The sequence below is a fragment of the Mesoplodon densirostris genome, chromosome 2, assembly GCF_025265405.1.
Source record: "Mesoplodon densirostris isolate mMesDen1 chromosome 2, mMesDen1 primary haplotype, whole genome shotgun sequence".
Classification (NCBI taxonomy): domain Eukaryota; kingdom Metazoa; phylum Chordata; class Mammalia; order Artiodactyla; family Ziphiidae; genus Mesoplodon; species Mesoplodon densirostris.
In genome coordinates this window covers 5,658,855-5,686,566 of record NC_082662.1, presented here as the reverse complement: position 1 = coordinate 5,686,566, position 27,712 = coordinate 5,658,855, and the positions used below count along the sequence as shown (strand labels likewise).

Sequence of the window (27,712 nt, the reverse complement as noted above, 5' to 3'; positions counted from 1 at the left end):
CATCACACCAACTGTGCTGTCCGGCTTGCCTCATGTCCTGGGCCATGCACTCCTGGAGGTAGGACACGCCCAGTTGACCCATAAAGCTCTGAATCCAGGAGAGGGCCCCTCAGATGCCTGGGACTCAGCAGGTACCAGTTACTGATGGGCAGGTGTACAGGCTGCCTTCTACCAAAGCTGTTTCTTCCATTGTGGTTTATGACCTGGCAGAGGGTCATGAACATGAAGCTGTTGGCATGGGGCCTGGCTGGAATGGCTGTCACTGTCATACCAGAGCACTTTGGTGCAGTGAATTCCATGGAGATGGGTGTGGATAGGCAGGTTTCCATGGCTCGTGACTCAGCTACCCACCTACCAACTCATTCATTCACTCACCAGGCTAAGGTAGGGCTGGGTCAGACAATGAGGGAGTCACAGAGGGTCAGATGACGCCCTCCTCCAGACCCCAGGATGGTGACACACCATGCAGGGACTTGCCAAGGACCTGGTTGGGAAGTCCCCATCCTCTCTGAGGTCCAGAGGGGAGATGGGTCTGAGCAGCTCAGGGAGGAGACTTGCTTTTTCTCTTCCTTTTCCAAATCCAGGGAGCTGAGTAGTGAATTCTCTGCCCCTTAAAAGCTCTGAAGGCAGCCTCAAGGGCACATTTTTAATAAAGGTCAAGCTTCTGCATTCTTGCCTTGGGTTATTTGCCTGAAGCTTGTCCAGTGACAGGGAAACCAGAAAGGGGTTGATGGTACCTGGTTAGTTCTGGACACCCTCCCCAGCTGCTTCTGACATCAGGGATCCTGTAGCCTAAAGCTGGAGTCAGTCAGCAGTGTCACAAAGACACCACTGTCTGTCCATCCATCCATTCATCCATCCATCCGTCCGTCTGTCCATTCGTCTATCCATCCATCCATCCATCCGTCCGTCCATCTATCCCTTGAAGAAATATTTATTGAGCACCTACTGTGTTCCTGGCCTCTTAGGGCATGATTATAACTAAGACAAAAGTCCTCGGCCTCAGAACTCAGCTATACTCTCCCCTTTGTCAGTTTCATCCACACCCCTTGACCCATTTCTTCCCAGGCCACCTCCATGCAGTCATGTCACAGACGTCTCTCTCCTGCCCACATGCTTCTCGGAGCTCTGGAGCCTAAGTCCTCTCACTTGCTGTTGTTGACTTTTCCCATGGGTGTCCCAAAGGCCCTTCAAACTCAGCCCAACTCGTGACCGGTCCTCCTCCAGGGTGCATGACACGGAGCCCCCATACCTAACCCGTCTACAAGTCTTACTGGTGCTATACCTCCTGAATCTCTCTCGATGGTCCCCTTTGCCCAGAACCGCCAAGTCCAGCATCCTCTCTAGCCTGGAGGATTCACTGGTCTACCCTCACGAGCTCCGGCTCTCCTTCAATCCATTCTCCATGCAGCAGCCAAGAGCACTTCTCGAAATGCAAACTTGGTCATGTCCATGCCTCTCAAACCTTCCATGGCTTTCCTCTCCTTGGGGATAGAGCCAGCACTCCTCAGCCTGGCTGGTGCCTCGGTACCCCTCGAACCGGTCTGGTCTGATCCCCACCCGCTCTCCACCTCCCCAGCCTTCACATGCTCCCTTATATCCGTGAGGCTCCCTCCCACCACAGGGCTGTCTGTGCATGCTGTTCCCCGTGCTGTTCCCTCCCCTCTCCATGGAGTTAACTTCTGCTCCTCCCTCAGATCTCGGCTCAGGGGCCACTTCTTCAAGAAATCCCTCCCAGACCTCCTCTTAACCCCCCATTACAAGCTCCCCACACACGTATTTGTTCAACGGTTTGGCATTCAGGTCTGATTTTTCCTCCGCTAGATGGTAAGCTGGGTGAGCACAGGAACCTCATCTGCTTTTTTTCACTCGTTCCTTTGTTCTAATCTCAGCACTGGCCCAGGGCCTGGCACCTACTGGGGGTTCCAGTACCAGTTAGGGAATAAATGATTACAAAGAGAGAATTGCTAAGGGAGGAATTTACAAAGTGTAATGGAAAAGCCGAATAAAAAGAAGGCATCCTGTGGGGGGGGGGGGCAGTGGGATGAGGCGGGAAGTCAGCTTTTAGAGGGGAAGGGCCTTACAGTAGAAAGTTTCAATAGAGCAGGAGTTCTCTAGAGCAGCCACAGGAAAGATAACCTGAGAGACCAGAGGGAACGGCATGTGTAAGGCCTCGAGGTGAGAAACACTACAGTATGTTTGGGGAAATCAGGTATTTTGGTAGAGAGGAGGGGAGAGCCTTGTGCAGGGGGAGAGGAGGGGAAGGCTGAGGGCAGCTTAGAAAGGGTCTGGGATTCCGTGCTGCAGAGTCAGCGTTGATCCTGACCTTCCCAGATGACCACGCCCCTCCCAACAGGTGCCGCTGGCAGCCCCGCCTCCATTTCTAATTCATCGTGCTGCACTGGGTTACAGTCACCAGTTTGGGGGTCTGTCTCTCCCAGGGGACCGCACCTTGCACAGCGCCTGGCACACAGCGGGTTCCCGTCAATCCTTTCCAAAAGCGTCAGTGATACACAGCGTGGATGGGGAGGGAAAGAATGTGGCAGGAGGAAGGCCAATGGGGAGGCTCCAAGCCCGGGTGTGTGATGCTAAAGGCCTGAGATAGAAAAATGGTAGAGGACCCGGAAGATGGGAGGAGGAAGCCCTGGGGGTTTTAAAAGTCCTACTTTGCAAACGGCTTGGCTTGGGGGAAGAGGATCGAGGGGAAGGGAGAAGCAGGGCTGAAGGATGTTTCTAGCTCTGGAGGCCCCCATCGGATGCAGCATAACTGTAATAGAGAGAAGAGGCGCAGAGGAAGGCTCTCATTGTGTGGAGGTCAGGAGCCGGTGGATGGGGTCAGACCACTATGTATGATCGTCTCGGCATCACCTGCTCACTGTGTGTCTGCGTCCTCATCTGTAGGATGGGGGACCTCGTAGGTAGTTGGGAAGTTTGAGTGAATCGATACGCGTAAACGCTTCGTGGATAGGGCCTGGCAGGTGGTGGCACGTAGATGTCAGCTGTTGTAACCCCTGGGTGGACAGCTCTGTGCCAACAGGTCTGCCAGCTCTCCCTCGTGTCTCAAGACCGAGGGGTGAAGCTTTGGTGCCGTTGAGGCGACCCAAGGTGTCAGCAGCTCTTCTAAAAGTGGGTGCCACCAAATGGGGTGAGGGCCCATCTTGGACCTGGGCAGGAGAAAGGACACTCGAGGGACCTCTCCATCTGCTGAGGTCAGGACTGGCCCAGGGCCTCGGCCGGCTGGTTTCTCACCTGCCCTGTGTCCCGGCTTCCGGAGTCTGTGAGTCTGGCTGTGGAATGGAGAAGGGGAAGTGCAAGGGACTTTAAGTTCACAAGTGGAACATGTCAGCAGCGGAGGGAGAGGGTCTTCAGCCTATCAGGCTCTTGTGAATGTCTCATTGTCACAGAGGCGGGAGACAAGGTCAGTCGCTGGGCTGCTTGGAAAGCATCAGAAACGTGTGTATTTGGGGGAGTTTTTAAAAGGAGAGGGCTTGTGCTCGCCCCACCCAGAGGCTGGGATCTGGATCATTGGTAGGGGAGGTGGGGATCTCCTCTCATCCAGCTCCAGGACCTCCAGGACCCCGCTTCCTTCTGGAGGCCACACCAGCCCCCGCTCCACCCACAGCCCCTTCTCCTTGCTCACGGGCGATGTCCTGGGTCTCCCCGTCTCAGGACCCTTGCTCCCACTGCTGGGTCAACAGATCAGCATCTCCATTATTTTCCAGGGAGGTGCATTCTGGGGCCGGATCCTAGGAAAGGCTAAGGAAGTCTGCAAAACGCTGGCCTGAACTGGCTGTCTCCCCAGGCCTGCTGGTCTTTCCCAGCTCTGCCAAGAGGCCTTTCTTCGAGGCCATGCCCCCTGAAGCACAGCTGACCTGCGTCTAAATGACGTGGTGGAATAATGGGAGTCCGATGTAACTGATTAAGGAGGGAGCAGGACTGCAGGGCAGCCGTCGGGCCCATCTGCAGGATTCACGCATTCCGGCCACAACCGGTGGTGGGGGGTTGAGAGCCGTCTCCACTGGGTCTGACATCCACACACCATTTGGCAGGTGAGTCACAGTTTGTTCCTGCTTTGGGACTTGGCACCAGTCCCTGCACCCCAGTGGGGAGCAACGGGGAGGGAGTTTGTCCCTGGGACTCAGAGCAGGTGTGGATGTCTCCCTGAGCCCGGGGCCAGGGAAGCTGCCTCTCTGGGGCTCGCAGACCTGTGGGGTGGTTTTCTGGGCCAACAGCAGAGGGCAAGGCAGGAAAGGCAGGGCCCGGGGCTTTTTCTCTGGCTGCACGAGGAGGGGTGGAGGCACAAGATATCCTGGGCCAGGTCTTTCCTGTCCCAGCCTGGGGAGAGTCAGGGATCTGAGCTCAGAGACAGGCTACCAGTGTTTTCAGCCACTTCTCTGGGTTCTTTAAATTCACGGAGCTCCCTCCTGCCGTGGGGTCTTCCTACGTGCGGTTCCCTCTGCCTGGAATGCTCCGCTCCCCTTCTCCTGGTATTAACACGGCTGCCTCATCCTTTTTCTTGAAACACCCTCTTCTCCTGGCCTCCCGGCGGCCACATCCTCCCCATCTTCCTCCTCTCGCTGGATGCTTCTTCTCCTTTGCCAGCAACTTTTCTGCTTGACATTTAAATACTGGGGGAGCCCATGCTTGACCCTGTGCCCTCGCCTCTCCTTTATCCACCCTCTTTCATGGAGCAACTGCCTCTAGACCCATGGCTTTAAATTCCATTGCTGAGCTGATGACATCTAAATTTTATCTCCTTTCTGGGCCCCTCCTTGGCCTGCAGACTTTCAAACCCAACTGTACCCTTGGCAACTCTAATAGGCTGTCAACCAGAATATGACCAAAACCCACTCGAGATTCCCTCTCTCCCGCCTTCTTCAAAGTCCTCCATCTCAGGAAATGGTCCACTGCCCCCCACCATTGTTTAAGCCCCAAATCTAGGCACTACCCATCCTTCTCTTGCTCATCCTCCGTGTTCAAATCATCAGCAAGGGGCTTCCCTGGTGGCGCAGTGGTTGGGAGTCCGCCTGCTGATGCAGGGGACACGGGGTCGTGCCCCAGTCTGGGAAGATCCCACATGCCGCGGAGCGGCTGGGCCCGTGAGCCGTGGCCGCTGAGCCTGCGCGTCCGGAGCCTGTGCTCCGCAACGGGAGAGGCCACAACAGTGAGAGGCCCGCGCATGACAAAAAAAAAAAAAAAAAAAAAAATCATCAGCAGGGCCCCTGACTCTACCCCCAAGAAGTCCCCAAACGGTGTCTCTTGGGATTCATCATCACCGAACTTGTCGGAGCCGCTCTCATCTCGTGCCCACACTGATGCAAGAGCGCCCGGGGTGGTCGCCCTGTGAGTAGACACAGTTCATGTTCCAGACAGCAGCGGGGGCGGGGGCGGAGCGTGTCACCTCACTGGCTTATAACCCTCCCGCTGTCCTCAGGATCAAGTCCCAGCCCCCTGCCCTGGCTGAGGGGCCCCCGGAGGCCCGGCCTCTTCTCGTTCCGCTGCACCTCCCTTTAGCCTGCTCACCATGCAGCCCCTACACACCAGGCTCCGTGTCTCCCAGGGAACTCTGTTCCGTGATTCCCTCGGCCTGGACCGTCCTTCCCAGGATCTTCGCGTGTGTGCCCTTTCTGACATCGCGCCTCCCCAGAGAGGCCTCCGCCGGCCGCCGACCTCAAGCAGCCACCCTGGCCCCCCTCTACCAGGCTGCCCGCGGTAAGTGCCCCGGTATTTCCTCTGTGATGTGTTTGTTATCTTTCTCCCGCCTCTAGAATGTAAAGTCCATGAGAACGAAGGTCCCCCGGAGTCAGAGCAGTGCCTGGTGATGCAAGAAGGAACGACCCTCGTGGAAGGAGGCAAGCGTAGAGGCCAGGAGCCAGAGCAGGATGTGCAAGAGCATTTGGGGCCGAGTCAAGGTGGTGGCAGAGGGGATGGAGGGAAGTGGGAGTAGTTAGGGAGAGAAGGCCACTAGGATGGTGATGGGTTTGGGGGGCTGGGCGTGAGCAGGGGGTCTCAGGAATGACTCTGGGTTTTCTGGCGTGGACTTTCTGCCGAGGTTGTAGGAGATATAGGGTCGGGAGGGGGCGCGTGGCAACAAGAGAACAATTGTGAGTAACATTTGGGACACGTTGACTTGCCCAAGAAAACCGGAGCAGCGACGTCCTGGGGCAGCTAGATGGAAGGTTCTGGATCTGAGAAGAGGCACAGAGGTGGACGTATCAGTGCACCTTTACCTTTACAGACAGTAAAGAGGGTCCTAGGCGGGGCTAAGCCCTCACGGAGAGTGGGCAGAGGGAGAAGGGAGGGGCGTGGGGACAGCGTCCCAGGGCCTGCCGGGTCTTTAATCCACTGGATGATTTCCAGCACCTCGGACCCCAGGGACCACCTCCTCCCCTTGTGAAGCCCCCTGACCCTAGGCTCTGAGACCCCACCCTCTTCTGTGTCCCTCCGACTACCCCCACTGCTCCTTTTCAGTCTCCATCACCAGCTCCTCCTTCTGGAATGTTCTGTTAACGTTCACGTAGCCTGCGCTCTCCGGGGCCTCTCTTCTCCCTCTGCCTCAGAACGTGACCTTATTTGGAAATAGGGTCTTGGTAATTAGTTAATTACAGATGTAACTAGTTTAAGATGAATTCATTGGATTGGGTGGGGCACTAATCCAATGACCCGTGTCCTTGTAAGAAGAGAAAACAGAGACACAGAGACACACAGAGAAGGAAGATGCCATGTGATGATGGAGGCAGAGGCTGGAGTTATGTTGCCACCAGCCAAGGAGCGCCAAGGGTTGCCAGCGGCCCCCAGAAGGTGGAAGAGGCAAGAAGGATTCTCCCTTAGAGCCTTCAGAGGGAGCATGGCCCTGCCAGCACCAGGGCCTCTAGGACTTCCAGCCTCTAGAACTGCCAGGAAACTCATGCAACGGTCAAGGATAAGTTGGTTGATATTGACCACGGGAGGGTCTGAGCCTCCCACCTTCGCGCCTCAGGATGAGCCACCTGCCCCGCTGGTGGCCGGAAGCTGCCCCCGCAGGAGTGGCCCCATCTGCTGGAGCTCAGGGTCTTCGCCCACTGGTTTTTACTTTGCTACCTGCCCCAATAGCCAGGATGAGGACCCGAGGGCTGTCTCCTCGGCCTCTGCAGATGCTGGGCTTGCCGTTTCTCTGCAGGGCACTATTTGTCACTGATGCAAGGAGGCGGGTGAGGCCCAGCCCCAAGGTGACCCATCCCTGCCACCCAGATCCATTCGGTGTGGCTCCAGCCGCAAGCAGCAGGAGATCACGCCTCCGGGAGACATCTGAGCACCAGGCCCCTTGGTTTCTGCCTAAGGAGGGCTAAGGACACCCAGCCCCATCTGTAAGGACGTGGACCCCACAGAGCACAGAGACACTGACCATGAAGAGGGAGCCTGTGCTTTGGAGCGAGGCCCTGGCTGGGTAGCTGCAGCTCAGACTGGAGGCCCTTCCTGCCACTCAGCTACACGTCCCGAGTATAATACTGGCTCAAACCAGTTTCTGCCACTACCGACTTCTCTCTTAGGTCCCCGCTATGTAAAGAAATACCCAGACACCCATGAGTTAACCCTCTGGAGTGTGCCCCAGACCCCACTCTAGGGGAACGCCAGAAGATCCTGCGCAGCGCCCCTTCTTACTTACAGAGAAGACCCCTGCGTCCAAGCTTCTGAAGCTTCTTCAAAGTGCTCCCAGAGGCAGGAGGGCGTGGCCCTCGGGGCACTGACTTTGCCTGTGGCTCAAGGCACTCTCCAAAGTCAAGACCATTCACGGATGCTCTGTGTCTGATCTAAAAAACTCTCCTGAATTTTGTATTCTACCCCACGAAACAAACTATTTGTTTCAGTAAAACAGTGGCATTTAAAATTCATTACGACTTAACATTTGCTCCTCTTCCCACATTCTCTGGTAAAAGTGATACACTTTCTGTCTGGCTCCGTCGATGTTCTCCCATGTGGACAGTTCATCACGAGCCCAGAGTTGGGGGGGACTGGCTGGCGGGCTGGGGGATCTGCAGGATGGAGGGAGCCAGGCTAGGAGGAGCCAGCAAGGTACACTCATCTGAAAGCCCTGGAGTGTCCTCACTGGAGGGAGGAAGCAGCCAGAAGCTTCCCAGGGGCCATTCTCACAGCTGGAGTGGCCCCTCCTGCTGCCCCTGGGATCTGGCTCAGTGTGTGGTCTTCCACTGCTGGTGGTTGGAGGCTGCTATTAGAAACCAGCCAGGGGGTGGTGGGGGGAGAGGCTGGCAGAAGCATGGCCACATGCCAGGGACAGGCAGCTGGGAGGCGGGGGGGAGGGGACAGAGCTGGGGACCATCCCAGCAACACGTCTTCCATCTATCAGCACAGAAGCCTTGGTCACAGAAGGCCCAACCAGGAGGCCATATCTTGCCTTTCCTTCTCTCCACCTCCTTACAGGGGGCAAGGCTCCCACCTTCCCACACCTCTAACCCGGAGCCAGGCTGCCCCAGAGGCTGGCTTGCCAGATACCCTCCTCTGGCCCCGGTGAGCTGGAGGGCAGGCTGCCGGGGGTGTCCGCCCTGCCCCAAGGCTTCATATGCCGAAGCAGGCGCTTGGATGGTGAGACATGAGTTCCTGCCCCCTCCCTCTGCCTGAGATTACAAGGTCCCTCCCCAACCCGAGGGTGGCAGGAGACCTGCCTAGGTGGCTGACTGGCTGAGCCCAAGAAAGCTGCATCCGTGCATCGCACCAATCCTCTCACTCAGGCAGGAGGCTCAGCTGCCGGAGAGGCAGTTGAAAATAGAGTCTAAGAATAAGCGGCTTAGTCCGGTTTGGAGAGGGGCCCAGCTGGGTAGGGGTGGGCCGAGGCCTTGGGGAGCATCAGCTGGTTGCAAGGGAAAGAACCAGGCACTCAGAAGTTCCACTCACCTTTCTTCCAGGGACAGGGATCTCTTAAAGGTGTCCTAGTGCCCTTGGCCAGATGTGCGCCCCACCCCCTTGCTCCAGAGCCGCAGGGTCAGGTGGCCTGGGTTTATTCTTTTTGCAAACACAGGCCCAGGCGAGGCCGTCTAAACACACAGCACAGCCTCCCCTCGCTCAGCACAGCCCTGGCTGTTTGTGTCCACAGGACCCCTGGCAGGTAGAAGGGACATTTCCCAGAGGCCCTCAGAAAACGGTCCCGGGGTAAACTGGCTGCTTGACTGCCTCTTGCCTGGAAGAGGCCCCATTGCGCCCCAAAGGCACAGCTGACCCACCCCGGACCACTCTGGGGTCCTGATGCAAGAGGCCTGGGGAAATCTGTTCTGAATCTGGACCTCTGGGGGAAGAAATGGTGAAGCTGGTAGTTCCCAGAGCCCCTTGGCTAAAGGAAGCAGCTCTTCCACAACCTGGGGCCCTTGCCGCGCTCCCTGCCTGGGATACTCCTTCCCATCCCTCTCAGCCTGGCTGATGCCTGCTCAGGCTGGAGGTCTCAGTGGAAGTCACTTCCTCCTGGAAGCCTTCTTGAACACTGGGCTGGATGAAGATCTCTTGATGTGTCCTGTGGGCACTTATTCACTCATGCATTCAATCCTTCATAACACAAACAGGTACTGTGGCCCACAATCTGCCAGCCTGTAGGGCCTGTGTCCTCTAGAGGTCACAGTGCAGGGGCTGGGGAGGGTGGGCAAGTCCCCTAAGTTTGGGAGAAGTGCTGCAGCTCCCGAGACCCAGAGGACTGTTCTCCCCCCAAAGTCGGCCTGGAGCGGGTAGATGCCGACGCCAGCGTCCCCTCCTCCCTGTTCTCCCTCCTCTCCCGTTTCCATGCTTGTCTCCGCCTGGATGGCTGTGTCCAACTGAGATTTTGGGGACACGGGGCCCCTGCGCCCATGACCCTCCGCGGGGAAGATCGCCTCCCGCCCGGCCAGGCTGCTCAGACAAAGGCTGCGCCACCGCGGCTGCTGCTGCGCGCGCGGATTCGATTCCGCGTGCCCCACCCAGCCTTTAGTCTGGCAAACAAATCCAGTTTTTTAAATAAATGAAAGCTGAAATCTCTTCCCAAACATTTCTCCCCCTCTGGGATGGAGGGAGGAGCAAAGAGCGCCCCAGGATGGCAAGCAGGGCGACGGACGCGGGTGGAGTGGGGCGGGCCAGGAGCGCGCGCAGCGGGAGGCGGCCGCCGGCGCGAGAGCGCGCAGCCCTGGCGGCACGTCCCCGTTCTCTCCCCTGGGCTGGGGAGGGCCGAGCCGTGCCGCAGTCTGTGGGGCGGGCGCGGGCGCAACCTGCCCAGCGCTCCGCGCAGGGCCCCTGCATTGCAGCTGCGCCGGGCGTGCAAGCGTGCGTGTGCGCGCGTGTGCATGCGCGTGTGTGTGTCTGTGTGTGCGCCTGTGTGTGCACGCGCGCCGCCCGGCCACCGCGCCCCAGTTCGCTCGGCGCTGCTGTCCCCTCACCCTCTCGCGTTCCACCGCCGCCCCTCCCCCTGGCCGCAGCGCGCGCACCTCCACGTCTCCGAGGCTCTAATTGGGAATTTGCCCCGTAACCTTGGGGGCGGGAGGGGCAGAGGGAAGGAGCCGCGGAGGAGAGGGGAGAGGAGAGGAAGGCTTCTGACCGCCTGGTCGCTGCAGCATCTTCTTCGACACACTTCTTCACTGCCAGGCCACAGGGTTGGCCCGAGCCCGGGGGACCTCCACCCTCTGGGCCGTCCCAGCTGTCCCCTTTGCACTGGGAGGATTATGACCCTGGCGCTGCGGCTGCGGTTCTGCTCTCCCCCCCCCCACCGTTATTATGTATCAGGCTGGTGAAATGCTGGGAAAATGATCCTTGGGTAGATAAGTCACTTGTACTCATTTTTGGGGGTGGGGGGGATGGAAAACAACAAGGAGAGGGTAGTTTTACTCTTACACCCTGGGAGGGTGGGCATCTCACGGTTCCTCTGCCCTGGCCCCCCTTCCCCTCCCACTATTGAAAGGATGCCTGGCCAAGCCCAAAGGGAAAGAGATTCATGGGGTCCTTCGGGGCCCCCATCTGCTCTCTGTAGGGGGGTGGCCCTGCCTTGTCCCTTCCCCAACTCCTGTCATCTCTCCTGTGTATTCTGCCAGGGGCTGGGGGGATGCTTATTTCAACTGGAGGCCTATGGAGCTCAGAGCTCCAAGTCCCGGCAGAGGGGGCTGCTGGGGAGCAGGTGTCCTGCTTGGCCGAGGACTCAGGGACGTGCTTGTCATGAAGCAGTTAAGGTGGCTATCTCTATCATAGCATCCTCTCCTGCCGGCAACCTCCTGGTACAGCCTGCCCTCTGGGCTTCCGGGGGGATGGCTGATGTTTCCTGTGCTCCGAGGCAAGGCACTGCCTGGCTAGACTTGGCTTTCTGAAGGGCTCCATCTTCCAGGCAGGTCCGACACTGACTGGTCCCTGCATCCTGCAGTGCACCCTGGTGAAGTGAACTGGCCACTGAGGGAGAGCCAGAGCTCTGCAGAGTTCCCTGTTCCCTTTCCCATTTGTTCTGCAAAACTGAAACCGGATTTCCTGAACGGGAGCCCCTGGTCACCCTGCCCTTCTCTGTTACATCCTGCAGGTCATCGTCACAGCGCCGGCTGGCTTCAGCTTCGGCCAGGGTGGCTGCCAAGGCCAGCCTGGCGCTCCCAGGCAGCCACTGCCAGGGTGCAGACGCCTGCTGATCCAAAGCCACCTCTGGGAACAGCTCAGAGGGTTCAGTGGCCAGGGCGGCTGCCAGCCACCCTGTCACTGCTGGGGCCGGGGCTGGGATGAGGCAGAGATTTACACACTGGGTGGCCCAGGAAAGCTGCCTAAGGCATGTGGCCAAGCCCAGAGAGCCTCCAGCGACCAGCAGCAAGGGGAGGTCTGAGAGCGGAGAAGGCAAAGGGCTGCTGAGGATGGGGGAGGGGAGCTTAAGGAACTGACCCCCACAGAGGGCCTGGGTCAGCTTAGCTGAGGCCCAACACCTTGGGCCGGCAAGGTCTCTAGCAAGGTACCCCACAGACAGGCACCTCTGCGGCTGCCCTGATACTAAGGGCGGGTGTAAGCCATCCTTCCACCCTGTCTCGGTGCCCAGAGCAGACCATCAGCTCAGCCCCCCAGGCCAGCTCTGGGGCTTCCCCTGGGCATGCCCGGGCATGGAAGAGCAGCCTCTGCAACTTTTCTCTGCAGAGCCTCTGGCGCCCCAGGGGGAGCAGCCACCGCTCAGCACCCCCGGGCAGCAGGCCAGCGGCTCTCAGAGAAGCATCCTTGGCCATCACGTCCTGCCTCCTGCCTTGGAGCCTCTGGGGGCTCCCTGGCCCTCCGCCCTCAGCTGGGTGGGGGAGGGCTTCCATGAGAAGGTGAGGCTCACGGTCCCTAAAAGGCAGAAGCACTCAACACACAGCCTTGAAGTCCAGGCCTTGGAATCAGAAAAAAGCCCAACTTGGGCTGCCTTCCCCCAGCCTCGCCCATTGCTGTTGCCTCTGAGAGGCTCAGGGCTTGGTGATGGCCTCCAGGAGCTCCCTCTGCTTCTAGAAACTGCCCTGGGGCTGGGGGTGGGGCAGCAGAGGATGCCTGGACCCTGCTGCCCCAGGTCTGACCGGAGAGGGGCCTCTCAGCAGCTCAGGGGCTTGTCTGGCCACTCAGACGTCCTGGGAAGCCCTGGGTCCAAGCTCGCCTATTCACTCTGTCCCAGGGAAAGACCGAGATTGAGGGTGGGGACCAGCCGGTCCTCTCGAGGTGCGACTTGCACCCTGAGCAGCAGAAGTTAGGAAACCTGGATGCTTCCTCCTTTTTCACACCTTGCACACAGGGTTCCCAAGTGTCCCTCTCCCTTGGGGCCTGGCAAGGTGACCCGAGCGCTGTTCTTACCGTCCAGTGACAGCCAATCGTGCTGGGAGGATGGAAGTGTGGGCAGGGCCCGAGCTTTGTACTCAAACACCACTGAGTTGGAGATGATCTGGTTGTTGAAGGCAACTTGTAGGGTCACAAGACCAGTGTCATGGGCTGAAAGCAAAAGAAAGAGCTGTCAGGGAGGGAGGGGGCGGGGCATGGGCACACTCCAGCCTCACGTACCCACCCAAGGGCCAGGAGGACCCTCTCCCCATTGCCCTTCATGGATTAGCCCTGCCTGGGCTTGCTCATTCCTCAAGGTCAGAATGAGGGGGGAGGGCATTTAGGTGCAGCATTTGCTTTGGACTCCTTTGTGCTTATTTCTCTGTTTCGCCTTTTCCTGCAAGCTTGTCCTGACTCACTTAGCATGGCCTTCTGTGTATTTTCAGAAGTTCTTCTGCATCCCTGATGAAGGCAAAAGCTTTGGCTGTGGCTGTTACTCTGAGCCCAGTGGTGCTGGGCTGGAGGCTGGCGTAAACCTTGCGTCTCCCCCCGACGCCTGGATGTCAAGCTTCGGGAAGACCGGCCCTTATGGGCCTCGTGAGCTGCTCTGACCCCGACACGGGGTTCAATGAAAGCTACTGGTTGAGTGACGCAGGGGACATTCTCACTTGTTCCCAAGAGGAGAGCCTACCTGTGGCAGAGAGACCTGCTTCATTTCTGGGGGTTGAGGCTGCTTTTGAAGTCTTGGGGGCCGGTGGGTGTATGCAGGCTGCTCCGCCCCGCCGGGCCTCAGCCTCCGGTAGACAGCAGGGTTCTGTGCTCTCTGCCCTGCTTTTCTGGAACCAGCGCCCAGGGCCTCCCCAGGACACATTTCCAGGGAGGACGCGCCCGGGGATCGTGTTACGGTTTGGGCTCTTGGTTTCCCGAAGCTTAGACTGGAGGAAGCCGTCCAAGTCAGCTGCTCCCCAGGGCAGAGCCAGGGCTCTGGCTTCCCTCTGAGGTCTTCTGATGCAGCCCTCGCGGCCCACGGGAAAACCAACTCACTGAGGTGTGGCCTCTCTCCATCCCAGGTGTATGTGTTACGCAATGGTCCCCAGAGCAGGTCTTCAGGAAGTCGTTGCCCCAAGATGACCAGTGTGTTTTTGTTTGTTTGTTTGTTTGTTTGTTTTTGCGGTACGCGGGCCTCTCACTGCTGTGGCCTCTCCCATTGCGGAGCACAGGCTCCGGACGCGCAGGCTCAGCGGCCATGGCTCACGGGCCCAGCCGCTCCGCGGCATGTGGGATCTTCCCGGACCGAGGCACGAACCCGTGTCCCTGCATCGGCAGGCGGACTCTCAACCACTGCGCCACCAGGGAAGCCCCAGTGTGTTTTTTTCCCCTGTGCTTTCCACCCTGGTGTGGTCCCTCGGCTCCAGATCACAAGCTGGCTCCATGGTGGGTGGGGTACCACTGGAGCTCCCGCCGCGCCTCTCTGGGCAGGGGGCCCCAGCCAAGTCCAGACCTCCCTAGGCTCTGATGGCGTCCCCAGGCAGATCTCCAGGCTCGTGGTCACTCGCCTTCCCTGGAGATGGAGGGTAGGGCGTCAGCCAGCGCCCCAGCAGGGCCCACTCAGGTCTGCTCCTCTGGGCACGTCTGCTGCCTCTCGCTGGCCCCTGGGGAGCTCAAGCCTTCTCTGTACCAGACGTTCCAGCTGGAGGGTCCTCCTCACCTGCCGCTCATCTTCCACCGTCTCCTGGCACGTGTACAACCTGCCGTGATGCCGGAACGGTGGCGGGTCCAAAGGCATCCCATCCCTCCCCAGAGAGACAGAATGAAGAGGACCTATCATGGTCTCCTGGGTCCCAGCCCAGCAGCCCGGCGCATGCAGGCCTGTCTCCCAGGACATTTCCTGGACTCACGTTCCCTGCCCCGCATTCAGTCCATCAGCAAGTCCTGGGTCCATTTACTTCTCTCCATCCTGATGGCCACCACGGTACCCAAGCTGCCATCATGTCTTGCCTAGATGCCCGGACTCCTGCATTAGCCTCCTGCCCAGGGCACCCTCAGCACACCTGAGACCTACCTGTTCTGCTGGGGTGGTGTTAGGGTGGGGGGCACACTCCAAAGCCTCCACAGGAAATCAGTGGGAGTGTGTTGCCCAAGGGAGCCCTCCTCCTTAAATCGGGAAAGATTACCCCTCTGCTGCTTCCTCTGGTGTCCCTGCTTCTTTCTTCCCTCCTACAATCCATTCTCCCACACACCCAGATTCATCTTCGAAAGACATAATTTAGATCAAGCCACTCCCCACTTAAGACTAATGGCTTCCATTGCAAGTACAACCTAATCAGACTCCTTCTTATGACTTAGAAGGATGGACATGATGTGTTCTCTGCCATCTTCTCCCACCTGGCCATCTCCAACTCACCCCACCTTTATATTTCTTCAACTTACCAAACCTGTTCCTGCCTCAGGGCCTTTGCACTTCCTTTGCCTTCTGCCGGATGTTTTCCTCCCATTCTTCCCATGACCAGCTCCATCTCATCATTCAGGTTGCAGCCTAATGTCCCAGCCTGTGAGAGGATCTGTCCAAAGGAACGTCCCTTTTCCCAAGTTACCTTATCACATTACCATCTTCTAGTGTTTTTTCCAGTGATCTTGGTTATTTCTTTGTTTCCTTGTTTGTTTTTTCATCTCCTACAGTAGAATGTAAGCTCTGTGAGAGCTGGTAGCCAGTCTGTCCTGATCACCTCTTTATGCCCAGGTCAGTGCCTGGCCTATTATGGCCCCTCAATACCTGTTTGTTGAGTGAATTGCTTCAGAATGCAGTGCACTTGCTCATCTCATTTTGAATTTCATCTTTTGCCTTTGGTGACTCCAAGGAATCCAGCGTGGGGCTGTCCAGAAGCCCCAAAACAAAGTCTTTTTGTTGGGGGGCTTCCTCCATCTTCTCCCAAGACCAAGTTGCCTTTCCTAAATCCCAAGTCCTCCTTAACCACTGCTTCACCAGAGCTCAGTGGCTTGACTTGGTTTTCTCTCTCCTGACCTTGGAACACTACTGGAATCTTGCAAGAGGCAGTTTCCATGCCTGTGTGTCTTCTGCGGCCAGTGATGGAGGGAGAGCCGCCCAGAACCATGTTCTTGGTCAGGGTTGAGTCTCCCCAGCTGTTTTGCCCGGGCATGTGCACCAGGCCGGTGGACAGGGGCCATTTGCACCCCTTGTGCCCCCACTTCCCATGTCATTCTAGCTCCCCAGGTGACCTGGCTTGTGTTCCCAGGCCTCTGAGCCCTTCTTTTAGGTGAGGCCAGTTTGGTTCTGGCTTCAAGTGTCCTTTCTTTAAGATTAGCTCCAGGTTCCCCAAGGCTTTGGGAGACCCAGGGAAGAGGTCCCTGAGCAGCCAGCATTGTCCCCCAGGGTGCGGCTTGTTTGCATGACCAGCTCCTTCCTGGACTGAGAGCTCCTTGTGGTCAAGGTTAGAGTTAGGGGCTGGGTCCACTCCAGGCGCCTACCGGTGCCTGGCAAACTACTTGACGAATGAAGAAATGAACGAATGCATGCAGCACCCAGTGCTGTCTTACTGAGTGACATGTTTTAGTTTGGGCCTCAAAACAAGGATGTCCAAAAGGGACCCCTCTTTGTGGTTAGGGGTGGAACAGGGCGGGGCCCCCAGCCCACAGGCTGCCTGAGCCTCTCTGGGTCCAAGATGCAAGATGTTAGGGGAGCCTAAACCACTAGGAGACATAGTGACCTGGGCAGACTCTCCTGCCAGCACTGGGACCAGGAGAACTGCCTGCTGATACCTAAACAGCCCTGGACCCCTCTCCCAACTCCCCGCCCCCCAACCAGGACAGAAAGAGCAAGGCATCACTCATGAGCAGCTTCATGAATTGAGCATCTAAGCCAGGAGCTTCCTGGACCTGCCCTCATCTCAGCCCCTTGCCCATCTGGCCGGTGGTTTTTACAGATGTAGAAATGGGGACTTAGAGCAGTCAACCTCCAGGCTCAAGTCACCCGACGGTAACTGGCTGATCTGGGATGTGCATGATGTGACTGCTCCAGCACCCAGGATTTGCCAGGTCCTGGCCTGGGACACCATCCAGATGGCATGCAAAGGCCAATCTTTTTTATTTTTTTTGGAGGGGTCAGATAACTCAGGACAGGCAAGGTCTGGGTCTTCAGCCAGGCAAGAACCAGGTACAGGAAGCGACATCTATTTATAGGCTGGGCCAGTCCCTTTCCAGCAGCAGGTGATAAGTGGATAGTTAAGAACACGCTGCCCCTCCCCCTCCCTCACCAGTGGAGGTGGGGGGCTGCGTTAGCCACACGCAGCCCCGAGCTGTGATAGGCTGACCCAGCCTGGCTGGCGTCAGGATGGCTGCGCTCCAGCCCCAGGAAGGCTGCTGGGAGCCTGGGAGCAGGGGGAGATGAGTGGGAGCCAGCCAGGCCGCTGGCGGGGGCAGGGCCCACAGAGGAGGCCACCACAGGCACCAGCCCTGGCTCCCTGGGATGTTTGCGGTGCAGAGGCCGCTGCGTTCAAGCGGAAGCTGAGTATGTGAGCCCAGCCCTGGAGCAGCGGCATTCTGCTCCGGTGGGCTGCGTGCGGAGACGGAGAGAGAGAGAGAGAGAGAGAGAGAGAAGCATGTTCCACGTCAGCTCGGGAGCCCCAGGCTAGGGGGATGGTGCTGGGTGAGGCAGACAGCTCGGGTGGCTGGAGGTTCAAGCTGGACCACCCCAGGTGAACCAGGCCCCCAGCACGGGCCAGCTCTACTGCCCTGGGGACCCCGGCCTCACTTCTCTTCCCCACCCCTGGTCCTCCACGGGGAGCGTTCTCTCGCTCTCTGTCTCTCTCCTTTTTGTAGGCTGCAGATAACACGGAGTGGGACCCTCCACCCTCCCCACCCGCCTCCTCGTCTGCCTTTCCGTCCATCATCTGGGCCAGCTGGACGGGTCGTCCCTGGAACTAATGATGCTTGTGAGGGGCCAGTCAAGGGGTCCTCCCAGCACCAACCCAGGGAACAGAGAACATGAGCGGATTCCTTCATGAACATACACCCCCTTTAGGGGATGTGCCAGGCACTTTTCGAGCCCTGGGGGACACGTGGTGACCAAGAAAGACACAGACCCTGTCCTCGTGGAGCCAACAGGCCAGTGGGGAGGAGGTAATGGTCAGAGGTCAAGGGCAAGTTGACCAGACAGGGACACCAAGCTATGTGGACAATGATGAGCCCCGCCCGAGTGATAGGGAGAATGTCAGAGCCACGGGGACGGCCCCCGGGGCCTCCGGTCCCTGAAAGCGAAAGGAGATGATGTGCCTGTGCCTTCTTCTGGCCACAGGGTGGCTGGCGTCACTAACCTCTCAAAGGAGTTTGTGTGGGTTACTCTCAGTTTGACGCCCCCTCCCCTGCGGTCTGCCGGGCCTTCTCCATCCCTCTCTGACCCGCTCTGTGCCGCAGGGGACTGGCCCCGTGGACTGCATGGCCTGGGCCCTCTTGTTCTCGTGACTTCTGTGTGGCTTCAGCTGTGCGAGGCATGGGTGGTGGGGAGAGAGGGCGGCCTTGTGGCCCCGACCCCAGACGCAGCTCCTTTTGGGGCCCTTCCGCCCGCCTGGCTCTCACCAGCTCCTGTAACCCTTCAGGTGGAGGGTGATTAGAGTTTCCTGCTGTGACCAGTCCTGGGTGTGTCACCCTGGCTCACTGGTTGTCTGAGCAGTCCTCCATCAGGTTCTCTTCAAAACCCAGCCAAGCTCACTGTGTCCCCATCTATCATGCTAAGGGGTCCATGAGTCCAGAACAGATGCCATTACGATAGCTGATCCGGGACCCACTCCTTCACCGTGGAGGAAACCGAGGCCCAGAGTAATGACACAACTTGCTCCAGGTCACCCCCTCCAGGCAGACTCGGAGTCCAGCGCTCTGGGGCCCCGCGGCCTCTGCCGGGAGGCGGCCTCTCACCTGGGCAGTAGCAGCGGAGCACCCCGGGCTGGATCAAGGACGCAGGCACTGAGATCTGGTCGAACAGGCAGCTGTAATTACTGCTGGCTTCCTGCCACGGGCCTGTGATGAGAACCTTCACTCCTCCCTGGAGGGAACAGAGACCAGCGGGGGGCGGGGGTCAGCCCCAGAGGGAGGGATGAGGGACACAGGCCCCCGTGGCTACACCCCCAGCCCATGTGCTTGTGGAAAATGCAGACTGCCGATTCCCATAAGCCCTACTTTTGAGAACCACTGTTTCAGTACTGTGGCGGGAGGAAGGGCCCCAGCCCTCCTCCCCCGGCTGTCTCAGGGGCCCCCAGATGCTCCTTGCCTTCCTCAGCTGGCACCCAGCACGGGGGCCAACAGTTCGGATCCCTGACCCCCTCCTGGAAGTGGAACTTTCAGCTCCAGGCAGAAGGGAGCACAGAGTTTTTCAAGCCTTTCCCCCCAGGATGCACCTGAGAACTGGCCGGTGGGGGGGACCCCGGAGAGGAAGTGGAGGGGAGGGAAGGGTCTTTCTCTGTCATTTGCTTGTGGACAGATTGTGTGAACTCTGAGCTACGGAAATGGGCTTAAGCATCTTAGTGGCCTCCAGGGACTGGACGTCCTGGCGGGGAGATGAGGAGAGACCTGGGATGCCCAGGGTGTGGTGGGGACAGCCAGGGGATGAGGCTGCGAAGCGGGGCTGGATGAAGAAGGTGATGAGAAAGAAAGCAGAGCAGAAAACTGGAAGGAAGGCTCAGAGTTGGAGGGGCTCAGAGGTTGCCATGGCAGCCAGATGGCCCCCTCACTGTGTACAGACACAGTACACACAGGCACGGATGTGCTTGCAGCCTGGCTGGGCTGCAGCTGCTCCCACAGGGCGAGAGTGGGGGAGTGGGGGGGGGAGGGGGATGCAGGAGTGGGGCTCAGATGACCTTGCTCAGCTCACGGGGAGAGGGCCCTGCCCCCAAGGACCCCAGAGGCGCCCAGGCGCAGGACGGCACCCGAAGGGTACAGGCGCTCCCTGACTTCCGGCTGGAACCAGCCAGGGCAGCCACAGAGCAAGGAGGGTGGCCTTATGTCTCGGTGCCCCGGGCAGTCCTGTCTATTGTCCGAGCTTAGTGATTAATAGCAGCCTGTCCTGCCTGATGTGGGTAAGGAGGTGTAGGTGCCCTGCTCAGAGCTCAGACAGCTGAGGGGAAGGCCGGGTAACCGAGTCAGGGAGGCCCGCCCTGGGGGCGCAGAGGGTGGGCCGGCTGTCCTCTGGCTCTCCTGGTCCTCCGCGGGCTCCAGTCTCCTCCCGGCAGGCGGGCCAAGCTCTTCCCAGGACAGGGTGGAGAGCACCACCTAGTGTCCAGGCAGGAGAAGGTCGAGCGGCGCGCCTCTTGGAGACTGGGGGGGTGGTGGTGGGGGTGAGGAGTGCGGCCTGAGGCCCTCCTTCCCCCACTTCTCCAGGCCAGAGAGGCCAGACCCTAGTTCTCCCGCTGCTCCTAATGCCAGTGAGACGTTCTCTCCTGCTCAGTCACCTGTTCTTGGGTGACCTGTCCTTGGCACTGGCCCATCCGTGCTCTGGAGGGACCCCGGCCTCGACACAGGACTGGCTATTGAGGCTCCACACAACGTTCCTGGAAGCAGACCTGGCCCAGAGCTGGCCTTGGGCATCAGCAGTAGGAGGGGGTGTTTCCAGGGATGAGGTGGAAGTGGGTCCCTCATAGCCCAGCACAGAAGGGAGATTCCCCTATGGAAGGGGCTCTCCCAGACTGGAAGGCCTTCCACCTGTGCTCTTGGATGGGCCTTCCTTCCTCTGCCTGGAATGGCTGGGGAAGTCATCTTACTGCTAGGCAATCAAAGTTTGGAGGGTAGTAGACAGAGCTCAGGACCAGGAGCCACAGGCAGGAGGCCTGCCTCTGCCCCTCGTAGCTGTGTCCTCAGGCAAGTGGCCCAACCTCTCTGGGTGGCATTTGAACTTTAGGGACCCTCTGGCCTTGACATTCTTTGGTTCTGATATATGGCTCCACAGAGAGATTTGGAGCTCTGTCGGAGTGGCGGGGCTGGAGCCAGCATCCTTGGGCCCACAGGCTGGGAGTGGGCTCCTGGCTGGGAGATGTACCATAGGGCACAGGTCGAACCTGACTTTGGGATGCCTGGGGGCACCAGAGGCCAGCTCAGGGCACGATCCACCCTGGATCCTGGGCAATGGAAGAGCAGTGTCTTCAAAAGGCCACAGACAGTTACTCTGTGAGAAAGAAAGAAAGAAAGAAAGAAAGAAAAAAACCCCCCAGTAACCCCAATCAATAGCTGCTAGCATGAAGCCAGGGCTGCTGTGAAGAACAAAGGACTGCAGAAATTACTGGAGAACATCTGGACCTTCTCCATGGAAACTGCTGCGGGAGGGGCTCCGCATCCATCAGTTCAGGAGATGGTTTCCATGGCAACATCGGCCTGGCTGTGCTGAATCGCTGTGATGCGGGCACCTGACGGCTCTAATTGCAGCCTCCTGTGCCTGGTGCGGCAGGGGTGTCGGTGGAGGGAGATGACGCAGAAGCGTCTGGGGGAGGAGAGGCAGCCACACATGCTATCTGAGGTCTCTGTGCCCTGGGAGCCCTGAGTAAAGGACCTGGATTTCTGATGCTCCTGGGGCGGATCCCGGGGGCCCAGGGGCACCTCCAGCATAGGTGTGTGTGTGTGTGTGTGTGTGTGTGTGTGTGTGTGTGCATGTGTGCGCGCGCAGGTGAAGAGGCAGACAGAGCAGAGGGGAAGCGGGAGCAGCCTGTGGTGGGGGAGGGGTGCTCAAGAAGATGCAGCAAGATGGCCCTGGCCTTAGCATCCCTGCGAAGTGAGTGCCTGGGCACCCTCGAATTTCAGAGCTGGTGAGGGTGCTGAGCGACTGGCTAGATCCGGCCTCCTGACATAGGTGGTAGGCAGGCTTCTTCCCAGCAGAGAAGGGGAGAGGGCGAAGGGTACCATGCCAGCCGGTATGAGGAGAGAGGAAGGACGGGGGAGAAGATGCTATCTCTGGTGGGAGAACCCAGGAGGGTCGGCCCCTGCTGCTGGACTGGGTGGGGGAGGACGGCGGGGAGGGAGTGGCAGGCAGAGCCGCTGGGGCCTCAACAGAGGCCTCTCCGAGCAGCCACGCTGGGCTCCAAAGGGCCCAGCTGGTGGCATCTGCGCATTTCCCAAATCAAATTGAATGTGAGCTGCTTTTGTTTCTGGGTAGCTGGAAGCACCGAGAGCTTCTGGAAAAGCGGGGCTGGCCGCTCCCTCTGCGAGGTGCCCGGGCCACCTTTCCTTTCTCGTTCCCATGCTGCCCTCGCGTGGCCAGCTGCTGAACTGACTTTCTCCGAGGTACAGTTTAGGGATCTGCAGGCCAGTGCTCGGATACAGGACAGAGAGGGCCAGGCCTGCCAAGAGCCCCTGACCAGTGCCCGCGGGTCCCAGGGGCTGGAAGGAGGGCCTCCGCCCGGGGATGTGCACTCAGCTCACAGGCTGAGTCCGGGGATGAAAAGCTCCTCCTGCCGCAGGGCACGGGCACCGGGGTGCCTCAGAGCACCCTGAGGAAGGACCCGATCTCCAAGGTCGGAGGACTTGGAGGGCCTTGAGGCCACCCCTGCTCAGCCACTTACAGATCAGGACACTGAGGCCCAGGAGGCAGGCCCGAGAGGCAGTGCCCCGACTCCCAGCTCTGACTTCCTTGAACCCCAGTCCCAGGCCTCCCTCCCAGCCCTTCTTAATTTGCTTTCTTAATCCCCGTGGGGAGCCAGCTGCTGGGCTGAGCTGACCTTTCACCCCAGGGGATGGGGTCACAGCGAGCCACACCAAGAGGAAACTGAGTCAGTCTTCTGGAGTCTTGGGGGTCCGTGGGGGTAGGGGGAGTCCCTGGAAGTGGGTGGAAGCGGCAGGGCTGCTGGAGCTCTTAGCTCAGTCCTGACAACCCAGTGAGGAAAGCGCTAGCATTGCCCCAGTCTTAGAGACAGGAAAGGCAGCGACCTTGCCCGGCTAGTAAAGTGGGGGGGCAGGATTTGAATCCAGACTGTCCAGCCCCAGCCCCGTGCTCCTCATCACGTAGGGCAGCCACCTCTGGACACCTGAGCTGTGATGAGCCTGCTGCCCGAGGACACAGTGCACAGGCACAGCAGCTCTTACACCTGCTGTATTTCTGGGATGCTCCTGTCCCAAGGGGGGGCCACTACCTGGGCTGACGTGGCATCTGAGAGCTGGGGGCATTCATACACAGTGAGCAGCCTCTTCGCCACGGCCGAGGCAGGAGGACACGAAAAGGAGCACAGTGGGCCGTGAGTTGTGATGGCCACAGAGTAATAACCAATAACATAACAATAAACTATTGATCACTTACTACGGGCCAAAGACTTTACCAAGAAGCAAGTACTATTTTCACCCCCATTTGATAGGTGAGCAAACTGAGTCACAGGGAGGGAAAATCACAGCAGAGCCAGGACTGACACCCAGGGGTGCCCCCTGAGACATGCTCTTCACCCTGGGCCTCAGTGTCCCCTTCACCAGGGCCTGGGGGAGACTGGGAAGCCGACACGGGCTCTCAGAGATGCTGCACTTCTCAGGGAACCCCGTTCACCCTGTCCCAACTCGGGCATCGTCCTGGGAGCCCCTGCCAGCGCCTGGGCCTGGAACGTGCACGGGTTTAGCCAGCATCCCTGCCCTGCCCACGTCGGAAGACCTTCTGCGGGGATTGCATCACTGCCTTGAGGTACCCCATGAGCTTCAGGGTCTCTCAGGAGCACCCTTCCCTTGGTGTTTTGGGCAGCAGCCCCTGCCCTCATGTCTGGGGAAGGTGGCAGTGGAGCCAGGGGAGCCGTGGGCAGCCATCTCCCAGGGGAGGAAGTGCCGATCTGGGCCCCAGTATGCTGCTCTCCAAGCACCTGGCAGGCGCACAGGGAGGGGTCAGGGAGCGTGTCCTATTGGTCAGCAGGAGGTCAGGGAACGCTCGGGCCACTCTGTCCCCTTCCTACGCCATTCTACTTCAGAGAAAAAGCAAAGGTTCCTTCCTTAAGCACCTGGGCCACCGTGGCAAGACCCGAGTCGTCCTGCGGTCCTGGGCTTTGGAGCAGTGATTCTCAACGTCAGATCTCAGCCGCCGCCCCGCCCCCCCGGAAGTGAGACAGACTTTGGGGTGGGGGGATGTCTTTGATTTTGCAGAGGCTGGATATACCACCAAAATCTCACAGATGACTCTTTGGAAGCTGTACCCTCCCTCTCAATTTGATGGGAATTTGTTTTTGCTTTGTTTTGTGAAACAAATCAAAAGCAATGGATACAGATGGTCTATAGTGGTGATTTCCAAATTTTTTTCCAGCAGCCCTAGGATGCTTTTTCGGAAAAAAAAAAAAAAAAAAAAAAAAAAAAAGGCAAAGCAAAACATAGGTGGAATCTTAAGACATCAGCCAGGTAACAGCGGTGACAGCAAACCTTGCTCTGGCAGACTTGGGAGGGCCACCTGGCCTCCGAGGAGACCCCTGATTTTAAAGCTACTTGCTCCTGTGAGGACTGAGAACACCGCTTGAGAGAGATGGGGGTATTTCGGGCACCGTGGGGACGGAGGGAGGGGACAACCGCATGGTCCAGAGCTTCGAGGGAGGGGCAGCCACACGCAAACGAGCATCCCTTGCTGGGTGCTGGCGGGGGGGCAGGTGAGGCTGGTGCGGGAGACTACGGCAGTGACAGCTTACCTCCGGGTAAGACCACTCTGGCGAGTAGTCGGTCACCATGAACACCCGTCCGCTCTGCTGCAGCATGCCCAGGGTGCCCGGGGCTGAGGCGGCCGAGACCACCTCGGCAACGTGCATGTAGGCCATGGTGCTGGCCCCGCCCTCGGCGCTGCTCAGCTGCAGGCTCCCCTGCTGGGGGCTGCAGCAGGGGATGCACATCTCTGCCTGGGTGAAGGGGGCACGGGCCCCGTCCTCTGACTGCGAGAGTGCTGCGCCATCCCCCGACACCAGCTGGTGCCCGTAGATGGTGCCGCTGCCCCCCTCCACGGAGATGAAGTCGTTGATCAGGTCGGAGAACTGGTTGCCGAAGGAGATGTCGAAGTGGTCCAGGCTGAGCTCCATGTTGGAGGCGTTGCCCAGGCCGGGCTGGGCCACGGGGTAGAGTCCCTGCACCACGTTGCCCGGGAGGAGGGGGACGCCGCCGGCGCTGCGGATGACCCCGGTGGGCTCGGGCTGCAGGTAGTGCTCGGAGCTACAGGCCTGCAGCTCCCCGGACTTGATCAGGGCCTCACCCCCTTCGGCCACCTGCGAGGTCTCCATGGTGACCTCCCCTTCCGCCGCCATGGCCTGGAAATTGGCCTGAAACTGCATGAGGTGGAGGGAAGAAGTGGACTCAATCCGTGTCTCCACGTGGCCGCTGCAGGAGCTGGTCTGTGACGACGCCTCCGTTTTCACCGTGGGCATCACAAAGGTGCCCCCAGAGTCACCCAGGCTGCTGTGGGCATTCTGCTCAATGGGGAGGGGCTTGCTGGCGTCCTGCAGGAAGAAGCTCGGGGAAGGGGTCTGGTGGACGTGGGGGCCCGTCTGGCTGAAGCTGGACGTGTAGTCCTTGTTGGAGTCTATTGCACTGAAGTCCATCTGCTCCAGGGTGGTGCTGGGGCTCAGGCCGCCGCCCGACGGCAGGAGGCTGGAGCCCGCGCTTAGGGTGAGGGAGCTGGAAGCCGCGGCCGCCGCGGAGGAGGAGTAGGCCTCTTTGGCCATCTGCTGCTCGAAGGAAGTGTCCTCGGTCTTAATCTCCTTGGTCAGGACGGTGGTGAAGCTGAAGCCCCTCTCCACTGGCGGTGAGTGTCGCATGTTGGTGCTGACCATCTCGGCTTTCAGGCCTCCGCCCCCGTACGTCTGGCCCTGCTTTGGGTTGTTGAGGAAACAGTCGGGGTCAAAGTTCATGGTGGTTTCTGGAATCTTCCGGCCCCCGTCGAGGGTGGTGGAGAGGACGAGCTCTTCGGACACATTGGTGGGCAGCATGGACAGGCTCTCCGAGCTGCCCGTGGTAGGGAAGGCGAACTTGTGGCCGTCGGAACTCACGGCCAGGACGAGGCCCTGAGAGGCGTCGGGCGACAGGAGGTGTTGGTTGGGGCCTGCGGTGGGGGACATGGTGTACACGGCCTCGTTGGTGACCTCGGACATGAACACCGTGGCGCTCTGGGACAAGCTCCCCATCACGGAGGCCACTGCCATGCTGGACACACCCGTGACCACGGGGCTGTCCGCCATGTCCGGGTCGCTGTTGAGCCCGCTGCTGATGGACACGGGGGAGCTCTGGGTGGTGTCGGGGACCTCCACCTGGTTGGTGGAGGAGACCTCGGTGCTGTTTTGGTGCAGCAGGACCGGCTTGGCCACCTTGCCGTTCCTCTTCTCGCGGCTCAAGCCCTTGCCGTGGCTGTGCTCGTGCTTGCCCTCGGAGACGTCGTTGTGCTGCACCTCCGCGTGGCCCCCGTAACCCCCCGTCCGCGGCTCTACCTTCGGCGAGATGATGCGGTGTTTGGCGCTGTTACACTTGTGGTGCACGCTGCTGCCCGCTCCTGCGGAGATCAGAAGCGCCACACGCGCGCACGCACACGCACACACGTGCACACGTGCACACACACACACACACACACACGCTGAGCGTCAGAGCTAAGACTGCAGTGGGCCCTGTCCCTGAGCGCCGGGATCTGGCAGAGCCCAGCCTGGGAGTCCAGGCTGGCCCTGGCCCCTCGGGGCTGCCGTGGGACAAACACTCAGGGACTCAGGTCCTGTTACCCCACCCCGGGTTCTCAGGTGCCCTATGTAACCACCCTCCGGACTGGAGTGCTTTGTCCCTGATACTGTTTTCAAATAGTAATTGAAGAGCCCCAGTGCACAGGAAGCAGGGAAGGAGAGGCTGGGGAGAATGTCGCACTCCAGGAAAATCCTTCCCACCTTCCGAGGCGTACTCACTCATTGGAATGGCTCAGCCTGGGATGGTAGCCGGGGCCTTCTCCCCTCCCCCGAAACTTTTCATGCCTGTTCAGGCCACAGTGTCCCAGGAAGCCCCTCTGGGACTGAAAGCCGGTGGTTTGTGGTAGGGGGCTGGGGGTGCAGTGGGTAGAGAGCAATGTACTCTCCCTGGACCAGCTCTTAGGCCCCAGGACCAAAGAGGGTTCTAGACTTTATTCCAGAGGCAGAAAGGTATTTGGGGCCACCCCCCCAACTCCATTTAGCTAGCCCGGGCCTATCGTTGGCTCTCTGTGGGATGAAATCCTTTTAAAGACCTGAGCAAGGACCCAGCCCTAACCCCCAGTTCAGTGGCAGAGAAGAAAGAACCTCAGCCTCTGAGCGTTTCTGAGCGCGTTGCACTCAGGGCTCTGCCCTCAGGCCTCCACTCCTGCGTAATTTTCATTCCATCTGATAAGGGTGACTCTGCTTTTGATAAAAGGGTGAATTCTCCCCTGATCCAGTTACAGACTCACCAAGATCCCTAAGTATGGGAAGACTTCGCAGTGAAGTGACATGACCCTCTAATGGAAATAGCTAATTAAGGCAGTTAGGGAGTGAAGAACCACATTTCCAAGAGCAAATACCATCATCGGAAACACAGACACATCAGGACAGAGGATGTGGGCCGCTTTACATTCTTGGAGGAGACAGGTGAAAGCAAGAGGTTTAGCTTGAGTGGTCCCCCTGGCTCAGGGCTGACCTCCCAGAAAAGCCTGTGTCGGCCCAGGGACCTGGGCCCCTGCTGCTGATGCCCGAGATCCCAGGGCCCGGAGGGCATCTGCCACGGGTAGATGTGGACAGAGACCCAACCCTGTGCACTCCTGACTCTGGTGCCCACATTCCTAGAGGGCGTTGCCTCTCCGGAAACTGTTCCTCCTGCCCAAAGTGGGCTGCCCGCCAGCCCTGCCAGCCCTGCCGGGCAGGACGAGGGAGGGTTGCCCTGGGTGCTTGTGCTGTGGCCTGGCTCCTGGCTGACCCCTCTCCCCTTGTGGTCATCACACCCGCTGCCTGGCGGCGCCCCCTCTGCCCACATGCCCACTGGGGGCAACCCCGCT

The 27,712-nt window shown here is 59.2% G+C and overlaps 1 protein-coding gene across 1 annotated transcript in view; it reads right to left on the bottom strand.

Annotated features, from left to right (window-relative positions):
- The window catches only part of CAMTA1 (calmodulin binding transcription activator 1), an 899,418-nt gene that overhangs the window by 64,408 nt on the left and 807,298 nt on the right, over positions 1 to 27,712 (bottom strand). The window contains exons 10-12 of the mRNA XM_060088900.1: positions 24,381 to 26,221; positions 18,676 to 18,802; positions 12,784 to 12,918 (exon numbers count right to left, since the gene is read on the bottom strand). Of these exons, the coding sequence (XP_059944883.1) occupies positions 12,784 to 12,918; positions 18,676 to 18,802; positions 24,381 to 26,221 (2,103 nt within the window). The remainder of the gene's footprint in view (positions 1 to 12,783; positions 12,919 to 18,675; positions 18,803 to 24,380; positions 26,222 to 27,712) is intronic.